This window comes from Athene cunicularia (assembly GCF_003259725.1).
Source record: "Athene cunicularia isolate RWA chromosome 22 unlocalized genomic scaffold, athCun1 chr22_part1, whole genome shotgun sequence".
Lineage (NCBI taxonomy): Eukaryota > Metazoa > Chordata > Aves > Strigiformes > Strigidae > Athene > Athene cunicularia.
The window spans coordinates 4,695,407-4,722,869 of record NW_020799128.1 but is presented as its reverse complement, the minus strand read 5'-3'; the positions used below and the strand labels follow the sequence as shown (position 1 = coordinate 4,722,869).

Sequence of the window (27,463 nt, the reverse complement as noted above, 5' to 3'; positions counted from 1 at the left end):
ACGCTATGCAGGGCAACAGCGATTCTCGTCCTCCGTGCTTGCTTTTTCTCAGAATGGGGCTTGGTGAGCGTTTTCGGCCGAAAACGTGCACGTTTGCACTTCCCCGCCAGAGAGAAGCTGTTAGCCGGGAATTCTCTTGCTGGTTGTGACCGCTGCCCGGAACGCTATGCAGGGCAACAGCGATTCTCGTCCTCCGTGCTTGCTTTTTCTCAGAATGGGGCTTGGCTGCTCTCCCTCCCGGGGACCCAGCCTCTCCCCGCACGGCAGCGCAGCCACACTGGCTTCCTCGCCGTGGCTTGCGCTTACTGGTGTGAGTACTGGAGGAAGCTCTTTGTTTTCCAGGAAGGCTCTAAAATCATCTGTCCTGGGTGAACCCAGACCCTTGGTCAAGACCGCAGCCTCGTCCTGTATTGTGGGTACAAAGGTCGCTTTTATTCCCCAGAGATTGCAGCCGAGCGTGCTCCTGGGGCAGCTGGGTCTGAGCTACCCCTTCCAAAGGTCCGAAACAGAGTTTTGAGCTTTGTGGATCATTTTAGAGACATTAAAGACCCAAGACCCAGGAATAGTCTTATAGATGAGCAGCATCTGCTAAGTTTTCCCCTGTGTAGTTTAACAAATAACTTTCTGATCACCCTTCAAACCCGATAGCACCATTGCTGCTTCCTTCTAGTGCTGCTGTTGTGCATCAGCACAGCATCTGGGCACCGCGCTGCCGTTCACAGGCATCGCCCAAGTGACTTTATTACAAGGAATTACACCAGCTCAGGTTTGAGTCCTTTGTGGGTCTACTGCTGGTCCTGTTTGGGGTGCAGAGAGGCCTCATTCTGCACAAGCCTTAGGGTGTATGAACTTGTTCTTGGAGTGAACCATAAATTGGAGCTGGGTGAGTCTTGCAGGGAAGTATTGCAGGCACTCAGAGAAACCACCCTCTGCTAAAGGGCTTCACAAAGTGCTTATGTCCCAAGCACTTCTAAATGAGCAATTTGCTTTCCTGTACAGAGAGTAAGTCTTTAAAATTGTTGTGCAAATGAGAATTCTCAGCATTCAGTGGAAAAGTATAAGGGCATCTTCACATCCCCCATTTGGAGAGGAAAGTCTTGCCTGTGCTGTAGCTGAGCCCCAGCACCTCCAGAGTTGTTCGTCTGAGCTCCCTCTGCCCCTTGCACCAGGGCACTTTCCTGTGAGGGAATGAGCAATCTTGCTAAAAAACATTTCTTCAAGGTGAGGAGGCCAGAGCCCAGGTAACCTGCTGGCCTGGACCCGCTGCCCTGAGGTGTGCCCACGTTCACATCAACGCTGATTTGGGCAGAGGGATCTGGCGTGTTTTCCTACGAACACCCTTTGGTTGGTGCCGCATGCGCCACGTGCTGAGACATTCTTGCCCCAAACAGCTTGGAGTGAACAGAGCAAACTCAAAGTTAACTGCGACCACTGCTGGGCTGTAGACCAGCAGGGCCAGGTCTCCTGTGCCGGTGGAGGTCCACGGGGGCCTGCAGTGATGGCGGGGGCTGGACCCAGCGCTTTGGCCGCTGGCGCTGCTGCCTTGTGCAGACGAGGGGTGGCCGCTGCGGTTCAGCTGCCGTCCCTGTGCGTGTCTGGTCCTTCCCTCCGCCCGGGGCTCTGCCCTGTCCCCAGGCTGTGTGCGTCTTCTGTCAGCGCCAGCTCCCAGAGCCCCTTCGGTCTCGGGCACTGGGCTGTGTTTCCTGTTGATTCAAAGAGGGTCAGAACCCAGCAGTGTCCCCCCTTTTCTCTGGGCACCACTAAGAACGAGCCCTTTCAGTATTTTTCCCCATTAACACCTCAAAATTGGAATTTGTTTCTGCCTCTCAAAGAGCTGACCTGCTGAATTCCTTTCTCCTTAAGCATGAGGTGGTAAAGCCTGCAGGCCCACAGGATGCATCAGGGGAGTTGCAGATTAATATAGCATTACACATTCCTTCTCCTGCCCCTGGAGTAAGCCGGCTCTAAAGCCAGGCGTTAGAAAATGGTCAGCAGGGAAAAAGCGAGCTGGAAGCAGGCTAAGGTTGTTCCTGGAGTCGAGCTGTCAACTGCAGAAGATGGGCCCCAGCCAAACCACAGCAGGCGAGGAGCCAGGCGGCTGTGCCGGTGCCGTGGGGTGTGCAGCAGCCTCTGGGCCGCCGCCTGAGGCGGGGGAACCCGAATGGTGGATGGTGGACGGGCTCCTTGTGGGCTGCTTCAGCCTGGGACCACGCAGGATGGGGAAGGGGCATTGGGCAGCGCTGTGGGCTGGAAGACGTTGGCCGTGGTGCCTCAGGAAGGATGTCAGGGCAGGCGGTTTCAGGGTAGCTGTGGCTCCAGGAAGCAGCAGTTTTCCTGGGGCGCAGACCTGGTCGGGCCCCTGGTGTTGGTGCTCCTGACCTTGGCGAGACGGGGTGTCCCACGGCAGCAGGGTGGAGGATGCTCCTGTGTGTGGAGCTGCCTGGCGCACAGCGGGAGGGGTGCCAGGTGCTCGCCAGGCCGTGGGGGTGCTCCTGGCCCGGGGTGACACCCTGGGCTTTAACCTGGCACAGGGACGTGGCGGCCTGGCAGCAGATGCGGGACGGCTGCTGGCCCCGGGCCGTAGTGAGGGAGGGTCCCTGTCATCTCCGCTGTGCCGGAGCGTTGCCAGGGGCTGCTGTAGCACAGCTAAAACAAAACTTGTGTCTTCACCAGGGAACAATGAGTCTTATTTTCCATTTGGGGGAATTTTTTTTCTTTGGTTGCCTGGAAGCTCACAGGGTAAATGCAGAGGTGGCTTTCACGTTGTTTGTCTGGCCTGTGTAGGCTCGGCCAGTCTCCGAGCAAGTGCTTTGGCTGCTGAGGCACATCGAAGTGCTTTGCACACTGGGATGTGTGGAGATAACCTCACACATGGCGGGAACCCCCTCATGTTCCTGAGGGTGGTCCCCAGCACAGCGGCTCACTCCTGGCACGGCAGCAGAGACAGGCCGCTGGGGCCATCCCCCACGTGCCAGCATCCCCTCTCCCTCATCGTGAGCTCATTAAGTGTGCAGCCTGGGTGGAAATATTCTGTCTGCTGATCTTAAAAATAGTGTTGGGGACATCATCATGTCCCCAAAGGCTGGCTTCTGCCTGTGTCCCTCTAAGTTAAGACGGTAGAAGTGGCAATGGCACGCTGGGGTTCTGGAAGAGGCCGGTACCTGGGTGGCTCTCCCAGGAGCGGAGGTGCTGCAGTGGGACTCAAACCAGCGGTTGGGTGCCGTGACATGCACGTTGGGGCACTCGGCAGGCCGGGTGCTCTGCGTGTGTCATTAATAAAGACATGGTGCATGACCCCAGGAATTAGCATTTGGCGCAGAACAGATCTGGGGGGGCGAGGGGGGAAGGAGCCACAGAAAACAAAAGTCTTGCCTGAAACCCCGTGGAGTGTCTGTGACTGAGGAGACTCGGCTCTGTGGTCGGCGTGGGTCGTGGCCGTGCCTCCCTCACCAGCCGTTCTGGCTCTGCACCCCTCTTGCTGGGAGACTTCTCTGTTTGTTCTGTCCAGGAGCACTGTGGGTTTTGCTGGCCTGGCTGAGGGCTGGAAGGGGACAAGCGCTCTGTCTGCACGCAGGAACCGGCAGATGTTTTGCTGCAGCACCGTCCCTGAGAATAACTCCCTTGTGTGGGAAAGAGCCCTCCATTCTGCTGGACCAGGAACAGAAGCAACGTCTCCCAGCTCAATAAATTCATCTGCCAGTAGCACAAATCTGCGTCTGTGCTGCTGGGTGGTCTCTGCTCCGGCTGGAGACGGGAACCTGGAAACAGATTTTTATTCTCTGGTGAAGTGAGCTTTCGTCCCAGGATGCATCCTGATGGAATCGCCTGGGCTGGCGTTTCCCAAGAGGAGGCTGTTGGCCGCTGCCGGTGGCTGGTGAGCAGGGCTGGCTCTCCTCAGTGGGAGCTGTGAGGCTGCCTGGCAGGCCAAAACCAAAACAGAGAAGATGCCCGCTCTCGGGGTCATGCTGGAGGGGCTCTGGAGGTGGGCAGCGCACATGAGAGCTGTGTGGGTCCGCTGGGCACCGTCCTCCCGCTGTGCTGGGGTCTGGGCACTGCATGCCCGCCTTGGCAGGCCACGGGAAGGGGACGTCAGCAGGCCGTGGGCCATGCCCTGCGGCGAGTGGCTCCCCTCAGCTGCGTGCCTGGCCCTGAAAACCCCTCTCCTTGCCAGCACTGTCCTCCCACTCTTGGCAGCTGCCTGCCCCTGCCCGTGCCCGGCACTGGGGCCACTGGCAGTGCTGGAGCGGGGATGGCAGGAGGCTGCCCGTGGCCAGCGGTGCCGGTGAGCCGGTGGATGGCTCCTGACCCCAGCTGGGGGCTGGCACCTGGCACCCCGTAGCAGGGCGCCTGGGCTTGTGCCCCCCTTGAGGGCTGAGGTTTGACAGCACAGGCACTGCGCTGCTCTCCAGCTGACTCCTCACCACCTCCTCTCTCTTCTTGCCAGGAACGACTGTGTGTCCTCCCTGCGACAACGAGATGAAGTCAGAAGCCATTGTGGAGCACCTGTGTGCCAGCGAGTTTGGTAAGGAGGGCTCTGGGGGCGCAGGGAGGCTTTCCTGGGGGCACAGGGCAGCGTGGCTCCTGAGTGGGCTGGATCCTGGACCACTGCGTTGCCCTGTCTGCCCTGAGAGTGGGGTGGCCAGCTGTGCGGCCGGGGTGGCCTGGTCGCCCCTGGATGGGACTGGATGGGACTGGACGTGTCTGGCTCGTGCAGCAAGCGCGCCCGGTCTGGGACAGTGGGGTCCCGCCATCAGCGCTCCATCGCCTGAGCTCTCCCGCCTGCCTGCAGAAACGCCGGTGGGACGGGGCCCCGAGCGCGGGGTCGCCTGCTGGAGCGGGATGCTGCGGGCTGAGGCCCCGCTGCTGCTGTTGGCCCCGCCTGCGAGCGGGGAACCAGGTGGTGTTGGTCTGGTGCTGGGGATGGGGCAGAAGTGGCAGTGCCTGTGCTCTGGGGAGCTCAGTGGGGTTCGTGACTTAACCCTGCTGTTCCCCTGCTCTCGTGTGCCTGCGGGAACGATGCCTAGCATAGACCCTTGCTCTGCTTGCAGTCATAGAGGAGCAAGCCAGTTTCCTTCTCCCCCCAGATTGCTTGTACTGCAGAGTTTCTTTTTAGCAAAGTTTTGCTGCTATTGTCCAGTCTCAGGGTAAAAACCCAAAGCCAGTCCTTGTCTAGCTAGGGCCAAGCAGCGAGCTTAAAAAATGCAGAGCTACTTGGAAGCGGTGTTCTGAATATATTATGACTGAGTCAGACAATCGTAGGTAAACAGCACTTCATTTAGAAAAAAAAGTATCACAGGGAAAATATTAGCTTTCTCAGATCAAACCCCGAATTAACTGCTTTTGACATCCTTGCTGGTGTATGTAACGTTCCCGGAAGGTTATTAAAGGCATATTGAACAAGGTGTGCATTCCTGGGGGATTAGCGCTTGAACGTGCCCTGCACCAGAGCGCACTCTGCAAACCCCAACCTGCTCTGCATGCTGGCCCGTTACCCTTCTGCTGGAGGTGAATTCCCAACTCTCCTGCAGACTTGGTATGCCAGAAGTCCTAAGTTCAGCACAGGGTTTTTCTAACGGGGAAAAGCATCAACATGAACACCCATGCAATAGATTCCCAGGGATGCGCGTGTTTCTGGGTCGGGTAACAGATGTGTGAGTTCGGTACTCGGGGAGGGGTGAGTCGGCCTCCCAGCTCTGCCCTGGGCAGGGCCGAGACCAGCCGTGAACAGGAGCTGCCCCAGCCTGCGGCATCTGTGGGGGGGAGGCTGGAGGGACCTTTCCAGCGTGAGGGAGGGAGTGAGCGGCCTCTGGGAGCGGCGCTCCTGGTTTGGGCAGGGGCTGTGCCTGGGTTTGTGGGGACGCAGAGGCATCGCCCGGCCCAGGGGCGCTGGGCTGGGGGACCCCTGTCCCGGTAGGGTCGGGGGGCACTGGCTGGGTGGCAGCAGCTGTGGGTGGCTGTGATACCGGTCACCTCCCCAGAGGCGCGAGGAGCAAGCCGAGGTGGCGTCCCGCTGGTGGGCGAGTGCTGGGAAGGGAAATACCAGTTTAACCACATGCTTGTCATCAGCCTCTGCCGCTAAATATCCTCCCCGTGCTCTGGGACAGTTACACAACGGGGAGCAGAGGCCAAACCAGAAGTTTTCACGGCCTCGGCAGAGCAGCTTCAGACATGGACTTGCCCACAGAGTAAGTTGGTTATTGGGAAATTTTGTGGTGACAGCATCCAGAGGATGGAAATATTTCTTGGCAGGCAGGTCCCGGGTAGGGCTGCGGCGAGTGGCCAGCACAGCGTTACCGTGCGCTGCGAGCAGCAGAGTGGCAAGGAGAGACGACCTCAGCCTGTGCCTGCCCGTGACCTGCCCCAAACAGCTGAGAAGGTTCTCACAGAAGCTTGAGGTTGGGGGTGGTGGGGACGGGTCCCTGTTCCCAGACCGGCTGTGCTGGGTCCCAGCACGGAGGGAGAGATGTAGGAGCCGGCTCTGTGGGCTTGGCTCGCTGGGAGGAGCTCGGCTCTGCCCGAGGGGCTGAGGACGGCCCTCCCCGCCGTGTCGGGGCTCGGAGGTGTCACCAGTGCCCTATGCCCACGTCTGGGTGACAGCAGCTCGCACAAACACACACGGCTGGATTTGCACCTGCTCGTGTGAGCCCTTGGGGTGGCTTTAGCCGTCATGTCAGGTATCGTAAGGGTGCCAGTGCACCCGCCTGACTTGCCCAGACCCCTGCGCTTCTCCAGCTTTGGATGAAGTTTCTTTTCTCTGCCAAAGCAGAGTCCGATGGCTTTCCTGATCATTGCAAGGAATTTGGGATCATTCTTTGTTCTGCAGATCAGCACAGCTCTAACATGTAACTTTATTTTCTTGCTGATGATGAGGTTGCTCCTCCTTCCCACTCCTGTTTTCTCTTTCTGACTCAGAAAGAGGTTTTTCATTTGAAAACAAGATGACCTCCCTACTGTGGAGAAGTCAAAAGGCAGCTGAGCAGGACACAGCTGGTGTCTGCTGTGTGTGAACCATCACTCTGTCTTCACAAGGGAAAGCTGGTCGTGTCTTGGACAGGCTTCTGTTCCCCTGCTTCTCCCTGTCACCAGACTCAGTCGCAGTGGGGAACTCACTTGCGTGCATTTTTTACAGCTGCATTTGGTGTTTTCTTCCTCCCGTGACTGGTGCACAAGCACTGCCTCCAGATGTGCCATCTGTGGCCAGCCGGGGAGCCAGAGTGAGGGCAGGGATGTGGGGCAGGGTGCTCCCAGGACGTCCCGGCTGCGGAGAGCAGCCACAGGGGAGGAGGCATCGGCTTCAGGAAGTTTTCCCAAAGCACAGTGCATGGCCCTTGGGTCTCTGTTTAGTCTTGGGGTGTTACTGTCCGGGAGTGATTTCTCAAGGAGAGCCGTTCATCTGGCACTAAAATAAACTCCCAGCCCTTCAGAGTGAGACTTCTCATGTGCATCCACCAAGGTAAACATCGGCAGCTGACAGGTTACAGGTCCTCCTCAAAGCCAGACGTGCACGCTAAATGTTTAAACGAAGGTGTGCTGCATGGGGCAGCTCGTGGCGGGTCCTGCGCTGGTTCCTGCAGTGACGTTACGGTGGGTTTCACTTACACCCTGGTGACTCGTTACAGACAAGATGTGAGGAGCACGTTGCCCACTGCTGATGCGCGGCCGTGCCAGGGTGGGAGGTGGCTGTGTAACAGCCCTGGGAGCAGTGTTGGTCTCAAGGACAGTGAAAGAGGAGAGCTGTCTCCAGCCATGCCGTGGCTGCACGCTGGGACCCATCTGCCCGCGCCCATGCCCCGCGGAGCCGTCGGCACTGCCTGTGGGCAGAGGGACCTGGACAGGCACCGCCAGAGGCACGTGGAGATGAGCAGCTCCTTCTCATCTCGGCAGCGTGCAGGAGCTGCCTCCTCTCTCCTCCACCCCAACTCTCTCCTTGGAAGCGCCAGCACCGGGAAAGGGGGAATGTTTTTGTCCCACCACCTCTGTGTGCGGGTCCCAGCACGGCGCCTCGTGTGGAGTTTGGTTACTGTCCCCGCTGTCCCCGCAGCGGGTCCGGGGGCACCTCGAGTGCGGCCCCACGCCTCCCATGTGCCGAGGCTGGGAATGGGCCGCAGAGGCAGCGCCCACGGCTCGAGCTGGGGCCAGCGAGTGGTGCGGGACCCTTGCTGTGAGCGTGGGCCAACTGCCGTTCAGGTTCTGGTGCAGCTCTGGTGTGCGAAGAGCAGCCACGGGTGGGAGATAAGCGTGAGATCTCCCTCCTGTGCCCCGCAGCCGCTTCCCCCCAGCCTCCCTGGGCTGCAGCCAGCGTTTGTTTCTTACTCGTGCAGGCTGGGCTGGCCCTGGAGTTCATTCCTCTCTCTGTTTCTCTTGGTGATTTTATTTATTGTTTCTGCCCTTTCTCTGGGGTCTGGGGGGGATCCTGCTGAACGGGCTCTTGCTGCACTGGAGACTGCAGTACAATCAATACACGCTGTTTATTTTTTCTCATGACTGACAGCTCCTTGCCTGCAGCCTTCTCCTGTTACAGCCCTAATGTGTCTTCTGGCAGGTTTCCTCCTTCTGAGTGATTTCTCAAGGAAAGAGCACTGAGGCTGAAGGAACAGCAGAGCTTTCCCTTGTCTCACGTTCCCTTCCCTGCCCCTGAGGTGCTGGTGTGGGGCCCCTGCCTGTGCAGGCAGGAGAACAGTGGAGATGGTGTCCCAGTCCCAGGCTCCGGCGAGCTGAGGGGTTGGAGGTGCCTGCAGGGCACGGTCACAGTGGGCGCGTGGTGGTGGGTGCTGAGCAGGGTGCAGGGGCTCGTGAGTCTCAGGCTGTGGCCACCCCTGGTACAGCGCAGCCCTCGGGACGTGGGGAGGGTGCCCGAGCCCCGGTGCTGGTATCAGGGAAGGAGAGTGCTTGGCTCTCGGGCAGTGCTAATATGGTGCTCCCAGTTTGCCTGGGAGACTGGGGTTTCCCCTTTCCCCATGCTGGGGCGGGACTGGAAAGCTGGACGTCGACAAGAATTGCTTCAGGTGATGAAACACAAGTTGTGCTTTGTCAGGCTGGACCCCAACCAGCTCTGCAGGGCCTTTGCTGCTCTTGGAGCTGCTGCTGCCAAGAGCAACTTCACTGCGAGTGAGCAAACGCTTCCATACACCCTCGTTCGTATCAGTAGAAATAGAAAAAGACGTTTTTGTATCTCCAGCACTCCCTGCTCTCTCTGCACTGGAGATCGCAGAGCTATGCTGCCATCTGATACCAGCCGTTTGGGTAATTCGTGGCCTGGTCTGACGGGTGCTTCACCCTGGGCCGGAGTCTGACCCTCTGCTCGTGGGGGCTGCGGTGGGTGGTCGGCAGCTGCAGGTCTGGGGCTGCCGCTGCCCCTCTGGCGTGTCCTCCCTGGGCATCCTGAGCTGGAGAGATGCGGAGGGAAGTGTGAGGCGGCTTGGGACCGCAGGAGAGGAGGATGCTGGGGGGGTGAGGCTGCCCGTGCTGGCCCCTTCCCCACCCTGGAGGTCTCTGGTGGCATGGTCCTGCGGGGTGAGGCCTTGGGAGAAGGAAGGGCTGGTTGGGCTCGTGTCAGGAGCAAGGACGCTGGGAGGAGCTGGCCGCAGCTGCCGGCTGGTGCGTGCAGGCCCCTTGCAGTAGTCTGGGTGCAGCTGTGTCTGATTCTCATGCTGGCAGCTCGCTGTGGCGGTGGGCAGGGTCTGCTGAGAGGCTCTGTGCCGGTGCCGCGCTCTCGGCGCCGGCTCTCCCGGCCGTGGCAAAGCTGGCGAGTGGCTTGTTCCTGGGCAGACAGCGGCTTCGCGACGCTGGGGCTGAGCAAGGGCAAGTGCGGGTTTAGCGCCCCGGGATGATTTCTGCTGTTGTGAACACAACGTGGCTGAGAGCTGTTGAGTCCCAAATTAAATCCTGAAATCTGCCTTTGTTGTGTTTTGTTTTTTCCCTCCCAGCCTGAGTAATGCTTTCACTTCTATGTTTTCTGGGAAGAGCCTTTGAAGTGGGTGGCTGGACGCTGGCTGGTGCGAGAGGTCCCCTGCCGTGACTCGCCTGCGAGCAGACGCACCGGCAGCGCTCACAGGGAGGATGTTTTGGGACCATGCATGGCATGAAAGTAAAACCTCTCCCTGTGCTGTGCAGGAGTCCCCTGTACCCTGACACCCTCAGCCTCACCGCCCTGGGGTGAGGGGAGTGGAAGGGAGAGCCTCCTGCTTGGCTGGTCCCGCCTGGCGGGGAGGGACATCCCTGTCCCGTCCCTGTGGGCAAGGATGTCCCTGAGGGGTGTGTGGTGTCCCTGGGGAGGTGGCTCGCCCCCCGTCCCGGCACCCAGGGGCTGCAGCCCTGGCAGCGGCTGTGCTGCATCCACACTGTGTCTCGGCCGTGATGTCGCAAGCAGAGCTCAGACAATGCCTGGCTGGAAGGGGCTATCCTGGCTTTACGGGTGGTCCTGGCTGCAGGCGGCTGCCAGTGCTGCCGGGACAGCAGCGAACGGGGCTCCTCTGTGTCGCCTCTCTCATGGCATGGCCGGGAGCTGCCTCCTGGTCCTGTCGGTTCACAGGAAGGTTCACGGCCTCTCCAGCCCCCGAGGCTGCCGTCTGTCCGTGGGCGCTTGTGGTAGAGGGCGCGAGGGCCTTTCCGTGTGAGCGCGTCAGGATCGCAGACGCTTCGATTAACAGGGGCTTGGGTGCAAGTGGGAGGCATCAAGCGTGTTAGGTGAGGAGAAGTGACTGCACTTTAGCAAGGGAACTTGCGTTTGCTGAGAGGTTGTGCTGGAGCGCGTGTGAGCACAGACCTGCTGCAGCGCTGGGGCAGCCCATGGCCGGGCTGGGGGCCCGCCCGTGCTCGTGCTACGGAAAACCCTCGGGTCACTTCCTGGGGTCAGCTCCCTCCTGGCAGCGACGGCTGAAGATTTAGTGTGTGTGAGCAAGCGCGTCCTGGGGTCTTGGAGGCAATTTCGTCTCTTCTCCCGCCCAGTGCTGAGACAGATTTGGTGCGGCGCGGCAGGAGCGGAAAGGCCAGGGCTCCCGGGGAGGAGGCTGTTTGCTTTGGCAGCTCAGCCGGGTCCCGGAGCCAAGACTCAATCCGTCTCGCTCGAGCCATTCCCCGCTGCTGGGGTGGAGGTGTCCCCAGGGCCAGGGTGATGCCAGGAGAGCTGCGGTGGCAGTGAGTCGCACGATGGTCCCCCCTGCCAAATCCTTTGTGTTTTAGGGAAGCCATGAGCCGAGGGGCTGCCTTCCGCTGCATGGGGTGTGCTCCCAGGCCGGGTGTACTCCTGGGAACCGACGTGCCCTCAGGCTCCGCTTTTCTGATGTGCCTGGGCAAGGCCAGAGCCGCGCGTCTGCCCCGCTGCCGCGGAACGTGGCTTGTGCCGGGAGTCTCGCCCGGAGAGCGGGTCTGAGCTTGAGGAATGTGGCCCAAGTAAGGGAGCAAGGGGTCACTGGGGAGCCACTGCCAGAGGGGTGACTACTCAGCAGTGATTTTAATGCCGTTTTATCTCATGTGACTGCTTAGCCCACAGCAAGGCAGGGAGAACTTGGTCGTCCCTGAGCCTGCTTTTCACCTGGGGAGCACTGCAAACTCCCTTGGGGCTGACGACAAGAAGGGCCTTGTTGCTGGCAAACTATTTGCACCCTGGCCAGCCTCCTCCCTCGCTGGTCCTCCTTGGCATTATCTGATCTTGGTTCTGTGCTTGGATGAGTTTTTAGTTCATGTCCGGATTTAGGGTTCACCTGGGCAGCTCCTGCATCGCCGCTGGTGAACAGGTGAGCGGCGCTGTGCAGGGGGGGGCGGCTGGAGCCCCCACGGCACAGGGGGACCAGACCCTCCTTGTCTTCCACAGACTGTGGTACTGGAGTAGAACAGCACCTCCACAAGCTGCCAGATTGTTTTCTTCCTCTAGCAACAACAATCTAAACTTGCAGCGATCACAGCAATTTGCAAACAAGCCATTTTGAAAAAGTCTCTTATTACTGGTGTTATAACATTCCTCCTGCACTGGCAACCACTGTGCTTAGTGCAAGAGTTCAAAGTCAGAACAGATAAAGAAATTGAGGTTCACATTGAGGGATGCTGCTGCACTGCCCATTTAATATTATGGAGCTTAGAACTGCCTGAAAACTACTTGCTTCATTTTCCAGATTTGTTGCAAATTGATCTGGTTCAGCATCTTTAGCTCCTTAAAGCTTGAGTCTCTTTAGCTCCTTAAACATCCTGAATTTGGAAAACAGATGGAATGAAAATTTCTCTTTAGGTTTCCAGTCCTGGATTACTGTCTTGTACAGTAACACTGTAACATGACAGGGCTCTTGGCAAACACAGCAGGCGTTTCTGGCATGCGGGCAGATAAATATCATTATTCCTGTTGCCAGCGTGGTGGCAGGGAGCACGAGGGTAATACAGAGACTCTGCTGCCTTCTCAGGATTGTCATCGTGCTGTCCTGCTGCCATTCGTGTCTGGAATGGTGAGCAGAGCTGCTGTCCAGAAAGCAACGTGTGCTCGTTGCTACAAGTTCCAGCAGAGCAAAACTTCAAGAAACGATGCTGCGGGGACCCGTCTCCCTGCCAGAGCCAGAGGCTTCTGCATGCTGTCTGCTGCTCACGCTCTGAGACTCAAATGAGAAGGGACAGCAGACAATTAATCACCTATCTGAGCACTATTTATCTGCAGCTCTGAAGTAAACTCCCAAATGATGGAAATATGTTAGTAATTTTTGGCCATATGTGCTTTCCCCCCAAAATGAGGCAGAGCCAAATGGCACAGAAGTGATACTTTAATGTACAACACATTTTCATCATTTTTCCCATATATACTAAATTCCTCTTCATGGTTGTGGCAAAGGAACATTAATTTTCTTTTTTTCATTTGGGACGTGATTAACTCGGGAAAATGCTGAACCCGAAGAGGAGAATATTTTCCATGGAAGTTGTATGGGATTAACTCCCCTTCTCCTGGGGAAGGTGCAGGCGTGTGGCTGCTCTGCGTGGCTCTGGCTCCCGCCGCGGGTCCTGTAGATGTGGCCGGGGGCTTCGCTACTCGAGAGTGAGACATTCGGTGCGTGGAAACTTGTTCCACAAGCACCAGAAGGCCGGGAGTGACGGCAAACAAATGCTCAAGAAGCCAAGCTGACCTTTTAAATGGCCCTTTAAAGAGTCTCTCCATGTGTCTACAGCAGGGAAATCACCCTGATTACTCAGTTTTGCTGCCACAGAGCGTGTCACCAGCTGAGCAAATCTCCTCCCAAATAAAAAGCACCCGGCGTGCTTTGCCGGGGGGAGGGAAACAGACATTGGTGTTTTACCTCGATGCTCTCCCGGGTGCAGGGGTGGCTCCACTTCAGTCGCGAGGGGTTTTGTCCACGGGCCCTTTCATTGCCGGGGTGATGCCTTGGGGAGGGGACGCGGGGCGGTGGTGCGGGACCACTGTGGCCGTCCTGGGGCCCCCTCGCCCCCAGGTGCGCTTGGCAAAGCCTTTGTGCCGGTGAAGGCTGCTCAGCAGTTGTTTTGTTTTTCCCCTCCCTCTGGCTTGTTTTTCAGCCCTTAAGATGACCATAAAGGAAGTGAAGAAGGAGAACGGGGACAAGATGATCGTCCCGCGGAAGAGGAAGGCGCTGAAGCTGGGGCCCATCCGGAAGAAGAACCTGAAGAAGCTGGTGCTGTTCCTGAAGAATGGGGCTGACTGTCCCTGCCATCAGCTGGACAACCTGGGCCACTACTTCCTCATCATGGGCCGCCAGGTGAAGACCCAGTACCTGCTGACGGCCATCTACAAGTGGGACAAGAAGAACAAAGAGTTCAAGAAGTTCATGAAGAAGATGAAGTCTCCTGACTGCCCGACATTTCCGTCTGTCTTCAAGTGATGCAGTGGGCGACGGGAGAGCTGCCGCCTGGACCTCGCGCAGCCTGACACGGCGGCTCCTCTGCTGTGGGGACACTGGAGCCGAGCCCTCCTGCTCCTCCCTCGCGCTCCTCGGAGCTTCCCTCGCCGACCCCAGCCCTCCCACCTCCCTGCTGCCAGCATTTGCCTGATGGCCCAGGCGCGCGAGTGTGACGTGCATGCACCAAACAGTCGCTGGGGTCACACGCAATTGATGTCCCCAGTGTCCAGAGACCTGTTGCTGTACAGATATGTGCATTCCTTTAAATAGCAGCTATCAGGTAAAGAGGGCAAGCAGAGGGGTGTGAAGTTATGTCAAGAGGTTACACGCTTGCAGAAAGGACCCTTGTGACTGTGTTACTCCTGTCTTTGTGGCTGCAGGATTGCCCTAAATCAATTCCTGTTTGAACCAGAGCCGGCCAATTAGGAAAACATCCCTTACTCACTATAAAAGTTAAACAAGTAGTGTTACAACCCGTTACAACCTCGGATAAAACCTCCTAAGAGCTAATTGCCCTCACTGTAAAAAAATCCCACTGTAGTCTAAACCTGCTTAGTTTAAGCCTTAACCCTGGGGTCCTTGTGACGCCTTGATCGGCTGGATCGGGGAGCCCTCCCTTACCAGCAGCTCTGGGGTGTCACGGGGATGCCGGCCCCTGCCGCACTGACCGGGCTGAGCCCCTCGAGCCCAGCACCGTGCTGCTCCTTCTCCCGCCCTGCCCGGGTCGAGGGCGCAGCGGCCCGGCCGCGGGGCCGGTGGCAGAGGGGGAGCTGCCTCCACCTGTGCCCCGGCCGCAGCAGCGTTCGGCTGAGCGTCCCCTCAGGCCTCCCACATCAGCACCTCGTGGCAGTTCCCATGCCCCCGCGGCCGGGGTGGTTCGTGCCCGGACAATTGTGTGATTCTGTTTCAGCCACGTGCAGACACCCCCCCCTTTGCTGAGCAGCCCGGCACTCCCAGTTGGGGGAGAGCTCACGGCGGCTCCTCCAGCCTGTGTCACTCCCTAACTCTACCAGTGATATTTTTATAGTTTCTGCAGGCTGCTGGCAAAACTCCAGATTCCAGAAGCCCGAGGACTTGTGCCTACGGAGTGCCATGGGAAGCATCTCTGTCTTTCCCTCTTTGCAGTCGCTGTGGGACCTGTCGGTTTCTAGGTTTTTGTTTGATGTGTGGCAACTTGGCTTTGTATCATTCTGGGTTTCTTTTTCCCTAATCAAAATGTCATGTTAGTATGAGGTCAAACAGTTTATGAAAGATGAAGAATATTGCATCCAAATGATTACATTTATCGACCAAGCTGAAATTCATTATTCCGTTAATTGGACAAGTTCTCTTTTCCATAGACCCATATCACTCCACATTAATTATACTATCCCGCTTCCATTCAGTATTCTCATCAATCACAGTTACTCTAAGAGAATGAATATCTTGCGATCTGAGATAATCCTGTTGTATTGCAGTTAAGTGAAATAACAAATCCTCATTTTTGAGGTTTAAACCAACCCCACTCAAAGCTGGTAAATTAATTATTCTTTAGCTCGGGAGTGCTGTTTATTCCCCACGTGGGGACAGAGCTGCGGACTTGATTGTAGAAGAATTCTGTGACGAAGCCAAGCGCACAGAGGAATGATCCTTCACAGCTAACAGATGGATTTAGGACGTGAACTCTGTAGAAAGTCCCTCTAGGTTGTTCTTAGACCACCATTTGTAGTAGCGTTGTGTCTCTGATGCAAAATTAATCATTGTAGATAATGTGCTTTATCAGTGAATTAAATAAATAAACCATGGGCTTTAACATCACAGCCTGATGAGGTGAAATGGTGGGGGAGGCTGACGGATCCAGACACAGGTCGTGGCCCAGAGCGGGGCCGTGCTGGGCTGAACGGCCGGTTATCCTGGAGCACCCAGTGAAGCCCAGCGGGGCCGGGACCTGCCGCCGCCACCCGCCTTCCTTCCGCCGCCGAGCAGCGAAGAGGAGTCGGTTGTGCAGGAGAGAGAGGTGCTTCATCCTTGCATGGGGCTGGGGTTTTGGTGCTGTGGCCACCCTGGGAAACCTGCCAGTTGCCCTGTCAGTTACTTCAGACGCCCTCTGGCCCCGTGTGTTTGAGGAGCTGAGCAGCCTGGCACGTTGTGTGTCAGACATGGTGGTATTTGGGACTTTTCCATTTTACCATTCTCTCGCCAAACCACTGTGATCTGCCAGCTGTTCCCGCGTGGATCCAGTAGGTCGGTGGACCAGTCATCGCTCCGCTTCCCCTGTGCTCTCCTGGTGTGTGTGGGCTTTTGATAAATATAACAGGACTAAAAGAAATGTGTTTCATGTAACATCCTGTTGTCGGCAGTTATCTTTACATTTTGTTTTAATATTATTATAGATAGTTAATTTAGAGAAGTGTGACAGATGAGGGAGGACTGTTTCTGCTTGGGATTTTGAGAAAGAGAAAATGTAAAAACACAGTGAAAATCAGCGCTGTGGAGAACAGCCTTTTCCAGGCAGGGAATAAAAGCATTGCAGTTACTAAAACTGTTCTGCTTTTCCTTTTGCTTAGTTCAGCTTGGGGCATGCTGTGTTATTAGCAACCTCTGCTTTTGCAGTTCACTACCTCAGTCTAACTTTCTCCAAACTCTTGAGTTATTAATGTGGCTGAGAGATTAATTTACTAGGAGGTGTGTCATGTTGTGTATAGATAAATTATAGCCCCAGAAGGATGATGGAGAGTGAGTATCTCTCCTGTTACTTGGAAAGAAATTAAGAGATCAGGGTATTTGTCTCTGGCAGGATAGCAAGCATGTGCACATTCTTTCATGTCTGTTACTCAGAACTACATTAAACCCCACAAATAATGATCTGCAGCCCCTTTAGGCAGATGCTGACGTCCTGCCTTTAAACCCGTCACTCTGAAAGGGGGGTGATCGCACCCAGCCCAGACACTCACTGTGTAGCAGGGGCAAAGAACTGATTTGGAGAAGGCCGAGCTCGTTTGTGGAAGCTCCGAGGTGATTTAACGTGTGGCCGTGTCTGGCCGTTGCCTCCTGACGGCGCCTGCGTGACAGCGGTGGCTGCGCTGTGTCCGCGAGCTGGGGGTGGTGGCTGGCGGGGGCCTGGCTGGCCGTCGGGCTGTGAGCCAAGCACCCCACTTCTCCACGAAGGATGGGGTCTCAGCCCCCCCAGGGTGGCTGCGGGAGGGTGAGCAGCTGGGATGGGAACCGCTGACCCTGTGCACAGGGGCTGCTGGGGCCCAGCACTGGTCTAATGGCCGCGCCGGGACGCGGGGAGAGGCCGGGACCCGCCGGCAGCCGCCGGTGACCCCCCTCCACCGGGCTGGCACTGGGCAGCTGCCAGCGGGCCAGGGCGGCGTGCTCAGAGTTGTGTGTTAGTATCAGGCTAAATGTTTATAAAAGTACCTCTGCTTGAATTAATGCTCGCTGAAGAGCTGAGGCATAATTATGGGTGATATGACTTAAATATTGTGCTGCCCAGCTGAATTAGTGCAGACCCGAACCGCCTGCTCCAGAGTGTTTACAATTTCTTCACTGTTTCATATTCTTTCTTCTCACTCACCCTAAATGTTTATTTAATAATCCTGGAAGACCTTTTAATCTTCCTGGGTTTAATGTTTGCTAAGCACCCTGTCCCTTCCACTCCTATTGATAATTCCTGGGCTGCTGCAGAACTGCGGGGCTCCGTGCTCTGCCCGAAAGCCGAGCTGCAGGACGGGGGCCCCAGACACCCGTCTTGGTCCCCTGGGGCCTGGGCCCCGTCACCCACCGGGAACAGAACTAACAGGGAGGCTTGGAGCAGCCAGCGGCGGGGACCCTTCTACCCCAAGGGTGAGTGTTGGGGCCCTGCACCCCTCGTCTGCTCTGGGCGGCTCGGGGACCCAGTGAGAGTCCTGGGGCAGCAGGAGCCTCGGCCACACCGTCCTCGGGGTGTTCCTTCCCCGTCTGGCTCACACGAGCTAATACAGACATCTGCAAGCTGGTATTGCACAGACGGCGTAGGTGGAGAGCTAACGTGAGGGCTTGTCAGCTGGATAATCTCGCCTTCACGGTGCATAACCCCAGTCTCCGAGCTCTCCTTGGGCTCTGGCAGTATTAGTTTCAGCAAATTCATTTTCCTTCACAAAAGCTTTTGGTTACTTTAGGATTAGGGACTGTTTAGAGTTCATTGTTTTCCTGAGCTGCCTTGTTTTGCTGTAATGCTTAGACGCCTGGTCTGCAGGAACTTAATCTCCCTTCTCCTCCAGCAGTACTGTTCTGTGAAAATCTGTTCTCTGCTTTAGTGCAAATTGTTGATGGGAGATAGCAGCGGGTCTTTCTGCTTCTATTTAACGTGTCAGCAGAGAAAGACATCTGCTTGCAATTACGGGCATGGCCTTGCTGAAGGATTGGCGTGGTAGATTTTATAAGATAACAGGAAATCTTTATCAATTCATAATTCCTTGTGTCATACAAAGGAATATATTTCATTTAAAATATTCATCTTTTTTTATTTTACAAAATTAAAGGATAAACCATGAGATTGATATCAGGGGAAAATGCCTTGTGCTCTGCGAAGAGCAAGTCCTGGGTTTCCCACACAAAAGCCTCTGAGCGGGTGAGGGCCGGTCTGGGGAGCCAGAGGCTCTGAGGCTGCTCCCTCGCTGCCTTCTGCGACGTGCCCGGAGAGCCAAATCCTTTTGGAAATGATTTGCTGGCTTTACAGCACAAAAACATGAAAAACATGAAAATCGTCCCCAACACAGTGCTCAAAGCATCGAACTCTCCTTGAAGGGGCAAGCGGCTGCAGACAGGCACCTCTGCGAGCTGGTGGGGAGCCCCAGCAGCATCCGGCGCGTCCCCGGGGCTGCGGGAACAGCCGTGGGACCCGAACGCTCGGCTCTCGCGTTCCCCAGCCCGCTCTTGGCAGTGAGGGATGCCTGCCTGGCACAGGGGTGCGAGGGGCTCCCACCCTGCCGGTGTGCCAGGGGAGGGGACCTCCGGGGGCTCAAGACATGCTGGGACAGGCTTGTGGTGACAGACAAGCTACCCCGCAGTGCTGGGGGGCTTCCCCCCCGACCTGGCTCCTTCTATCCTTCCCACAGCCCAGAGGGGGCCGGGTGGGAGCCTCCGGCCTGGGGTGCAGGGAAGGGGCTGATCCCCTCCCCAGTCCCTCGCTCTCCCCTCCAGGGCTGCTCCTGGCAGGGTGAGCTGTCAGCACAGCTATTCTTGGCCTTCCTCAGCCCATTCGTCAGCCCTCCGGGAGTCTGCTGTAATCTCCTCTGTGATTAAGGGTCTTGGAGCATGTTCAACATCATTAAAGAAACAAGAAAATAATAATAATGATGATCTGCACTCAGGAATGCTCCCGAGTGGAGTCAGAATTGCGTTCGATGCCTTTCATGCTTCAGCCTTAGCAGATTAACAGGGGTCACATCCCCCGGCTCCGAGAGGTTTCTGTGCTCTCTCCTCTAGCAGCGCCAGCTCCTGATCCCCCCTGAACACCCTCTGCCTGGGTGCGGATCTTCACCTTTGGGGAGGGCTGGAGGGGCGCCTCTGACTGTGGAGGTGGTGGGTCTTCGCTGCAAACGTGGGAGAGAGGCAGATACCTCTTGTCAACAGAGGTGGCAAGGTCCTGGCCTGGGCAGCTGGTCTCCTTGCTGATTTGGAGACGCTCTCCCTGTTCCTGGTGAGATAACGAACATGGGGCTGAGACCCTCCCCTGGGGCAACTCTGGGGCAAGAGGCAAAAGCGCAGAGCGGATCGAGAGCACCGGGGATGCAGCCGTGCTGCAGCGTGGGCACGAAGCGTGACGTGCGTGGCCGCCGCCGCGCTGTGCTGGAAACCCTCCTCCAGGCTGGCCCCAAAGCCTAGTGCTGCATCTGGGGGCTGCAGCGTGCAAGGAGTACATGCACAGCTCTTAGCTGGAAGGAGCGTGGCCTGTGTGCTGCTGTCAGGTTGTATTTTTCCGTATCGAGAACTAAAGGTCCGGTGGGAGCCTGACTGCAGGATCCTTTGTGTGCAGCCCCGCAGTGCTGGGCAAGCGCAGGGTGCAGCTGGGTTTGATGCCTGGCAGGACCGCTCTCTGAGCGCACTGCAGAGATCTGTTGGGCTTGTCCCCTGCAGCGTGCCGGGGGGTCTCTTGTGCTGTCCTGTGCTTCTGGCCCCCCCTGTCCTGGCTGCAGGACTGGCCAGGGGCTGCAGCGGCCTGTGGCTGCGTTTGCGGACCTTTCCCGTCGATGGAAGGACACAGGATGCTGCGTCTGTCAGCGTGGGCTGGAGGAGCTGCCTGTCAGGCTGGGGGCTCCTCGCAGCCCTTCTCTCGCCCTCCGGCAGTGGGAGAGGCCGCTCAGGGGGCAGCGGGCAGAGGGACGCCCTGAGGAAGCTCTTGGGGATGGCAGCAGGTCAGGGTTTCAGGGAGCTGGGTCTGAGCTAGCCAGGGTTTGGGATTGTTCTGCCAGAGCATCTGGTGTGCTCCGGGGATGCAAAACATCTCCTGGCCTCTTTGGCTAATGGCACTGCCAGTGCACGTTGTGTGAGAGCACGCACACGCAGCCGCTAGCTCCTGACTGTCCCCAGCCCAGGAAAAACCAGTGCAGCAGCGTGCGATTCTGGCAGGCTTGGGAACAAAGCAAAGAAATGAGAAGGGTGGAAAATCTTGGGCTGGTTTCTAAAACACAGTGAATTTCTGGGTGCTGCTGAAATGGCCAAATCTTCACTGAGGCATGGAGAGGACATATGGCAGGGGACGGGGGCAGAGTGTCAGAGGGCAGCGGCCGTTCGGGGGCTCCCACTGCAGGGGGACCCTCTGCCAGGCTCCCCGGCCTGCGGACGGGCTTGATCCTTGCAGAGCAGGAACAGTCTGGTTCCATTTTATGCTCCCAGATGTTGGTCATGTTACCAACATTTCTTCTTACTGAAGCAAATTCAAAACATCTATTTTTCTTTAGGTTCTCAGACATGAGACACGGGGAAGCTCATTTCTGTTCAACTCCCAACCAACGTGGGCCTGGCAGGGACGTGCTGTGGGATCCCGCTGCGGGGGGGACCGTTTGCCCCCGGCTCAGGGTCGGCAGGTCTGGGTGCCCCAGGGTGGGGCGGGCAGGGGGCGCACACAGACATCCCCGCGGGGGCGCTGGCAGGCCGCTGGCTCTTGCCCCGCAGCCCATTTGTGGAGGATGGATGGACGTGGCTGCCGGGGCTGGCTGCTGCAGAGGACAAACATCCCTGATGGCTTCAGATCTGCGGGCATGAGAAGCAGCTTCTGCACTGCAGCGTGAGGTGTGATTTTTTGCATAACTAAGCTTCCTGAGCTGTTTGATCTTGGTACCACCAACACAGTGCTGGATCACTTGGGCTTCTTGCTGCTAAGCTGAAAACTCCCTGAGAAGCAGAGCGGGTTTAATGCTCAAAGGGACCGTGAGCCTCTCCTGTGCTGCTTACGCCCAGGCGTGCAGCTGATGGGGCTTCCTTCAGGGCAGCAGATTTTCACTTTTTGTGCTTTAAAAGACGGGCAGACTGAAAGTCGTGGCAGTCCTCCCCTTGCCAACCCCAGCCTGTGCCCTGTGCGAGGCTCAGGCAGCAGCTCTGCGGGACGGGGCTGCCAGGCTGGGTCTGTTCACCCTGGAAAGGCACCGAAGAGGTCTGTGGGTGCAGGGCCCCCCCTGAGCCCTCCTGTTAGAGCGGGGTGGGAGCGTCCGTCTGTCCGGCGGGGACAAGCACGAGACCTGGAGGCGATGTGCCCAGGGAAGGTGCGGGCTGGTGGGCTCGCTAGTGGTCTCCCACTGATTTGGAGCATTAGATTATGCAGGATTGAGTTTGATTTCTTCCCCCCTCCTTGGATTTTTAGTAGCTGACAGTTGTTACCAGCATGAGGTACTAACTTTTTATTTTGAACGCATGAGTTCAGGCTCGTTAATCACTTCCAAATGCCCTCGTCTAAAGGCTATATTGTTTCAGCATTCAGCCACTAATTTTTTGAAATCTCTGAAATAAGACTCTGCTCTTGAACATGTGCTGGAGAGTTGTTCCTTTCCGCTGTATTTTAAAAATATACATGTGGTTTAATTCAACAAGAGGGCTGGAGGGGACATTTTTCCACCAGTTTTTTCCCCCTCTTTTTCTTTAGAGCTGTATCTGCCAAACTGCCCAGCCCTGTGCCAACAGCAGCCCCTCAGATGATCCCGGATGCATCTGGGGGTTAAAAAGGGTGTTTCCGGGGAAGCCCAGTGTCGCTGCCCTGCGATACAGACCTGGGGGTGCCCGGGGGGGGTGTTCAGCTCACCCGCTGCCTAAGGGCAATTGATGCCGGCTGGGGTGCAGGTACCAACCAGAAATAAGGTATTTCAGCCAAGAGAAAGGTTTCCAGCAGCTCAAGGGCACGAGTCACCTCGCCACTGGGCTGGGCCAGACCTGGGGCCATGCTCCCCTGGCAGCCCGCGGCGAGGAGGGTGGAGAGGGTTTTCTGTTCCCCTCGTTGCGCTGCCAGCGCAGCCGTGCAGAGACAAAGCTGATGCAGGGAAGGGCCAAACTCAAGGGCTTTGTGATGTGGATGTGGGCTGCTGGTTTGGAAACGCAGCAACTGCTGCAAAACTAGAGGAAAAATGGCAATGGCTTTCCGTGAATGCTCAAGGCTCCAGCAGACACTGGAAATCCACTGATACATCCAAGCAATGGGATATTATGATACAAAAATGTGAAATGCAGGGAGGACTCCTGCCAGACCTAAAACTCTCAAGGAACTTGGTTGTGTCTGGGATCCCAAGGAAACATTATTTCTGCGACTAAAGTTGTTTTATGTGCCCTAGTTTTGGTAGGACTCCTGGAAAGATTTGGGTGCTCCAGAGGGTCTGGCAGATACAGGAGTTGCTTTAAACCAGCCATCAGTCAGAAACCTCTGGCTCCAAGCAGAAAGAGACATTTTTTAAAAGAAAAGTGGGGACACACAAACACACACACACACACACACACACACACACCCCAGGGAAAAGCTGTTGGTGTGGGATCCAGGGGCGGGGGCAGGTGTGGGGCGGATGCTGGGGCGAGGCCGCACTGGGGCCGGGCAGTGCCCAGGCGATGCCGCCTGGATCCCTCCTGGCGGGGAGGCACCGGGCTGAGCCCGGTCTGCTGCGCCTCCGCCCGCAGCCCCAACCACAAAACCCTCTCGCCTCTGCCGGGGAGCTGCTGCTGGTGGAAACCCTCTTGGGTCTACAGCACTTGGAGGCTCTCGAGCGTGTCTGAGGCTGTGATGTCCTGTGGTTTTGTTGATATTATAAATAGATGTTGTAAGTGAACATGAAGGAAATTGCGCTGACCAAGGGTTGGTCTTATTAAAGGCAATGACCGAGGAGGGGCTAATTCCTGCCAGGCCCCGTCCCTTACGTCACATTGTCCTCAATGGCCCTTACGTCCCGCAGCGTCCCCAGCTGTCTGCAGGTGCTGGGATGCTCCCTGCAGACTGGCCGCAGTGGGACCCTCTCCCTGCCCACCTCGAGGCCTCTGAGCTTTCCCTGAATACAAAAAAAAAATTCTAATGCTTTTTTAAAACAAGATAGAAAGGGAGAAGGTGGAGAGCATGTGCGGGTTTCAGCTAGCCAGCTTCCTACAGTGCCCCAAAGCAACAGATCTAGTTGGTTTATATTGATCTTTTCATTGGTAATTTCACACATTTTCTGCAATAATTATCTGGTGACTGGTAGTTCTCCTCCTGTTGCTTGCTCTAAGCAATGCATGTTCAATGTTTTCTTTCTCCATGGTTTGATCTTGCCCAACTTTGAGCCCTAAAGTCAAGGATCATTGGCATAAATTGCTTTTACTCCTAGTAGGTTACAGCTAAAAGCAACTACTCTAGTGATGACATTTCCTACTACATACAGAGCAACCAACCCTTTAGTCATTTCTAAAATGCAATAACCCTGTGCTACACACTTGATTTTTTTTTCCTTATAGAATATAATCTGTACCACTTTCTGCTCATGTGCTGTTTGTGGCGACTGCCAGGTTTTGGGCAGGGGGGGTGTGTGTTCCCTGTGATCTGCCCCAGGTCCCTGCAGTAATTTCGTGGTGTTTTGGATGACTCCGGGGAGCCGCAGAAGGGCGGAGGAGCCACACGGCCCCTGGAGATTGATGGAGCTGAAACTGTTCCGGGGGAGCTGCAGGCTGGGGGAGGAAATGGTGCAGGACCAGGGAGTCGGAAACTCAGGCAGCAAGGCCTGGCTGGTCTGGGGACAGATGGGCGAGATTGGGCTGAGCAGTGTCAATGGGGTGGTAACAAATCAAATGCAGAGGGGACAGGGGCTGAAAGTCCTGGCAAACCCCGACAAGCCGCTGCAGAGCCCAGCTGGGAGAAGGGACGGACTGCCTGCCTCCTCTCAATGAGGCTATTCATGACCATTAGAAATATTTCCCAGTCTTTAATTCCCTCATTCCTCGTCCCTCTGGAACTGCCTGGCCCGGGGCATCCTGCTGAGCTCAGAGCTGGTGATGGGGCTGCTGCGGGGACGTGGGGCCATGAGGGGTGTGGGGGGGACCCTGGCAGGGTGTCTGGGGCAAAGAGACCATCCCACCATCTGCAGAAATAAGTGTGTTGAAGCTGAAAGCTGTCCCGGTGTGTGACACGGGGACGGTGCTGTGCTGGGATCGGAAGTGCCTCTCAGCAGCTGCCAGGGCAGCACGAAGCACCGAGCCTCGGGCGGCCGGGGCCGGCCCAGTGCTGCGGGATGCCCATGCCCTGCATCGTGCCCCTGTGGACCAGGGCTTGGAGGAGGCTCCAGCTGATGGATGGATGCGATGCCACAGCCTGCTCGGCCACCACTTACCTCTGCAAGGCCTCAGGCTGCCTGCCAGCTCCTGCAGTCGGGTGTTTAGTGCTGGGTGCCCAGGGACACGCACAAGGAGACACCTTACTGCTCCTGAGCTACAAGAGTTTTCAGCTGCATAGGGCAGAACCCGCTGAAGAGGACAGAGCGCTTCCTCTGCCTTCCTGCGGCAGTGTGGGAACATCAGGAGGAATGGGGAGGCATTAAATGGGCAATTGAGTTCCTAGATGCTGATGTGAGTCTCAGGAGTAGCTGAAGCCCTGGCTCTGAGCTGGGCATGCAGCTCAGCGTGGCCTTGTGTAGTACAACAATCTGAAAACCCATTACACACCATTGCTGAGAGCTCCTGACATGCTCTTTGCACAGATCATTAAACAGCCTAAGGGCTTGGACCTAGAGAGCATGTTCTCATCCTCTTGGAAATGCATGGTGTCTTTCCAAAATGCCCAGTTTATGCCTCCCTGTAAATTGCCTTCTGGGTTTAAGCACCTCAGTCGCTCTGTACAGACAAGTTTTGTGCAGATTCCTACAAGCTCTCTGCCATTAGCACAGTCAGAAAGGCTTCCCTTCAGGTACTGCCGTAGGTGTGTCCTCATGAGTCCCTCAGGAACCGGCCAAGGGTTGTATGGCTGAAAGGAACGCCAGGACAGATTCAGCCCTTCCAATTTTTTTTTTGCCTTCCCAGAAGACTCTCTGGCTTTGCTTGGCTTGTAGTGGATGTAAACGTCATTGTTTATCTCGACAGGAGGTTAAGCACAAAAGAGCAGGTTTAATGGATTTCGCCATGGCTGTCGGCGGTACAACGGCACAGAGCTCTCCTGGCTCCCAGGTGCTGTCCTGGCGCCTCGGCTCCGAGCCCAAGGAAAAGACTTTTCAACCCCTGGGTTTTCCTTGGTAAATGCCTGAGCTATGTTTGGTTTTCTGATGTGCCGGGGATGTTAAACCAGTGCACTTGCTGCTGCTGCCAGGACTACGAGCTGAGGTGCCTGGTTCTCTCTGCTGACGGCCCCCCCGAAGTCAGCCCCCGCGGGATGCTCTGTCCCCGGCGGCTCTGCTCGGGGAGGGATGTGCTGGAGGGGAAGATGCAGGGAGATGCCAGATGGCTGGACATCCCCTCGGCTGGGCAGCTGGTGGCACTCTGGCAGCCTTTCCCTGAGAATGGATGTGGCTGTCCTGTTGTCACCTGTTGGAGAACGGCTTGCAGAGAGCAAGGCCATAGCTCCCTGCAGGAGCTGGTTGGCCATAGCTCCCTGCAGAAGTCGGTCCCAGCCACCTGAGGTAAACAAAGGAAAGAACCCAGGGTACAGTTATATAAACAAGGATGAAGACCCAGGGCTCAGTTGTGCTAGCGAGGATTGTTGTGAGAACACAGAGATAAGTTGGGGCGCATTACGACCTTGGGGGGTGAAGGGAAGCAGCCCTGGGAGAGAAGCAGGTTTACAGCTAGGAAGATGTTTATGCATACCAGAGATGCCACAAGGGGCTGGTGTATTATAATGTGACTTTTTAGATGTACCCAATGGCTGAGATATTATAATGTAGTTTTCTTAAATGTATCCAATAGAGTTGCAAGTAGTGTATTGTAGACTGCTTATTTAAGGTGTGATTTCTTTCAATAAAGTTGAAGCTTGCTCTATCATTCACATTGAATCGGCTGCTTGCTTCCTCCGCCCACCGCAGTCACCCTCCCCAGTTTGGCCAGGAAAGTCCCAGGGCCTCACCTGGTGCAGAAACTCCTCATTTTCTCTGCTTCCTAAAGGAGGAAACTTCAGCAAGCGAGCTATGAAAACTGAACAAAGTCACTCGAAGGTTAAAAGGCAAAAGATGAATTAAAAATCGAGGATCCAGGATTTAAAGTCAGTTTTTTGAGCCCAGATGTCCTGGTTTGTGTTCTCCAAGCACCTGGATTCAACATACGTGTCTAAGCAGGAGCAGAGGTGCTCCCAGGCGTGATTCTTGGCTCCCAGAAATGCAGTTTAATGGCTCAAGTGCCTCCTGCCAGTGGACTATGCCTGGGATTGAAAGCATGTGCCATTGTTTGGGGTTTGGGGTTTTTTTTGAGTTACAGGAGATTCACATGAACCCCCTCAAAGGTAACTCAAGCAGAGAAGAGAGGAGCTTTAGAGTAGAGTTTGTGCAGTTGCTTTCATTATGCCCAGATTCAGGAGCCAGAATATGGAAATTCCCACTAGCTTTGACCAGAGGAACAATAAACAGGGGGATTAAGTGGTCCGGTGTGGGGACAGTGTCTCAGGCTCTGCATTTCCTGGGGTGCTGTGTAATAGAATCACAGACTGCCTTGGGTTGGAAAGGACCTTACAGCCCACCCAGTGCCACCCCCCTGCCCCGGGCAGGGCCACCTCCCACTAGCCCAGGTTGCCCAAAGCCCCGTCCAACCTGGCCTTGAACCCTTCCAGGGAGGGGGCAGCCACAGCTGCTCTGGGCAGCCTGTGCCAGGGCCTCACCCCCCTCACAGGGGAGAATTTCTGCCTCAGATCTGATCTAAATCTCCCCTCTGTCAGTTTAACCCCGTTCCCCCTTGTCCTATCCCTCCCCCCTGATGACGAGTCCCCACCCTTTCCTGCAGCCCCTTTCAGCCCTGGGAGGCCGCTCTAAGGTCTCCCCGGAGCCTTCTCTTCTCCAGCTGAACCCCCCAACTCCCTCAGCCTGTCCTTACAGGGGGGCTCCAGCCCCCCCAGCATCCTCGTGGCCACCTCTGGCCCCGCTCGAGCAGGTCCATGTCCTTCTGCCGTTGGTGCCCCAGAGCTGGACCCAGCACTGCAGGGGGGGCTCACAGAGCAGAGTAGAGGGGGAGAATTCCCC

General features: G+C 56.5%; 1 protein-coding gene across 1 annotated transcript; it reads left to right on the top strand.

Annotated features, from left to right (window-relative positions):
* Window positions 1-2,161: 2,161 nt before the first annotated feature.
* SFRP1 (secreted frizzled related protein 1) lies at window positions 2,162-15,644 on the top strand. Its single transcript, XM_026863034.1, has 3 exons — window positions 2,162-2,303; window positions 4,445-4,522; window positions 13,507-15,644. Exons 1-3 carry the CDS (start codon window positions 2,162-2,164, stop codon window positions 13,827-13,829), a joined length of 543 nt encoding a protein of 180 aa, XP_026718835.1. The 3' UTR covers window positions 13,830-15,644.
* The last annotated feature ends 11,819 nt before the right edge of the window (window positions 15,645-27,463 follow it).

Excerpts from the sequence above, each read along its gene's own strand:
- SFRP1 (XM_026863034.1), top strand. The coding sequence starts at position 2,162 with ATGGTGGATGGTGGACGGGCTCCTTGTGGGCTGCTTCAGCCTGGGACC. Across the intron at positions 2,304-4,444 it reads TCAGGGCAGGCGGTTTCAGG|GAACGACTGTGTGTCCTCCC; the intron begins GTAGCTGTGGCT and ends TCTTCTTGCCAG. Across the intron at positions 4,523-13,506 it reads CCTGTGTGCCAGCGAGTTTG|CCCTTAAGATGACCATAAAG; the intron begins GTAAGGAGGGCT and ends CTTGTTTTTCAG.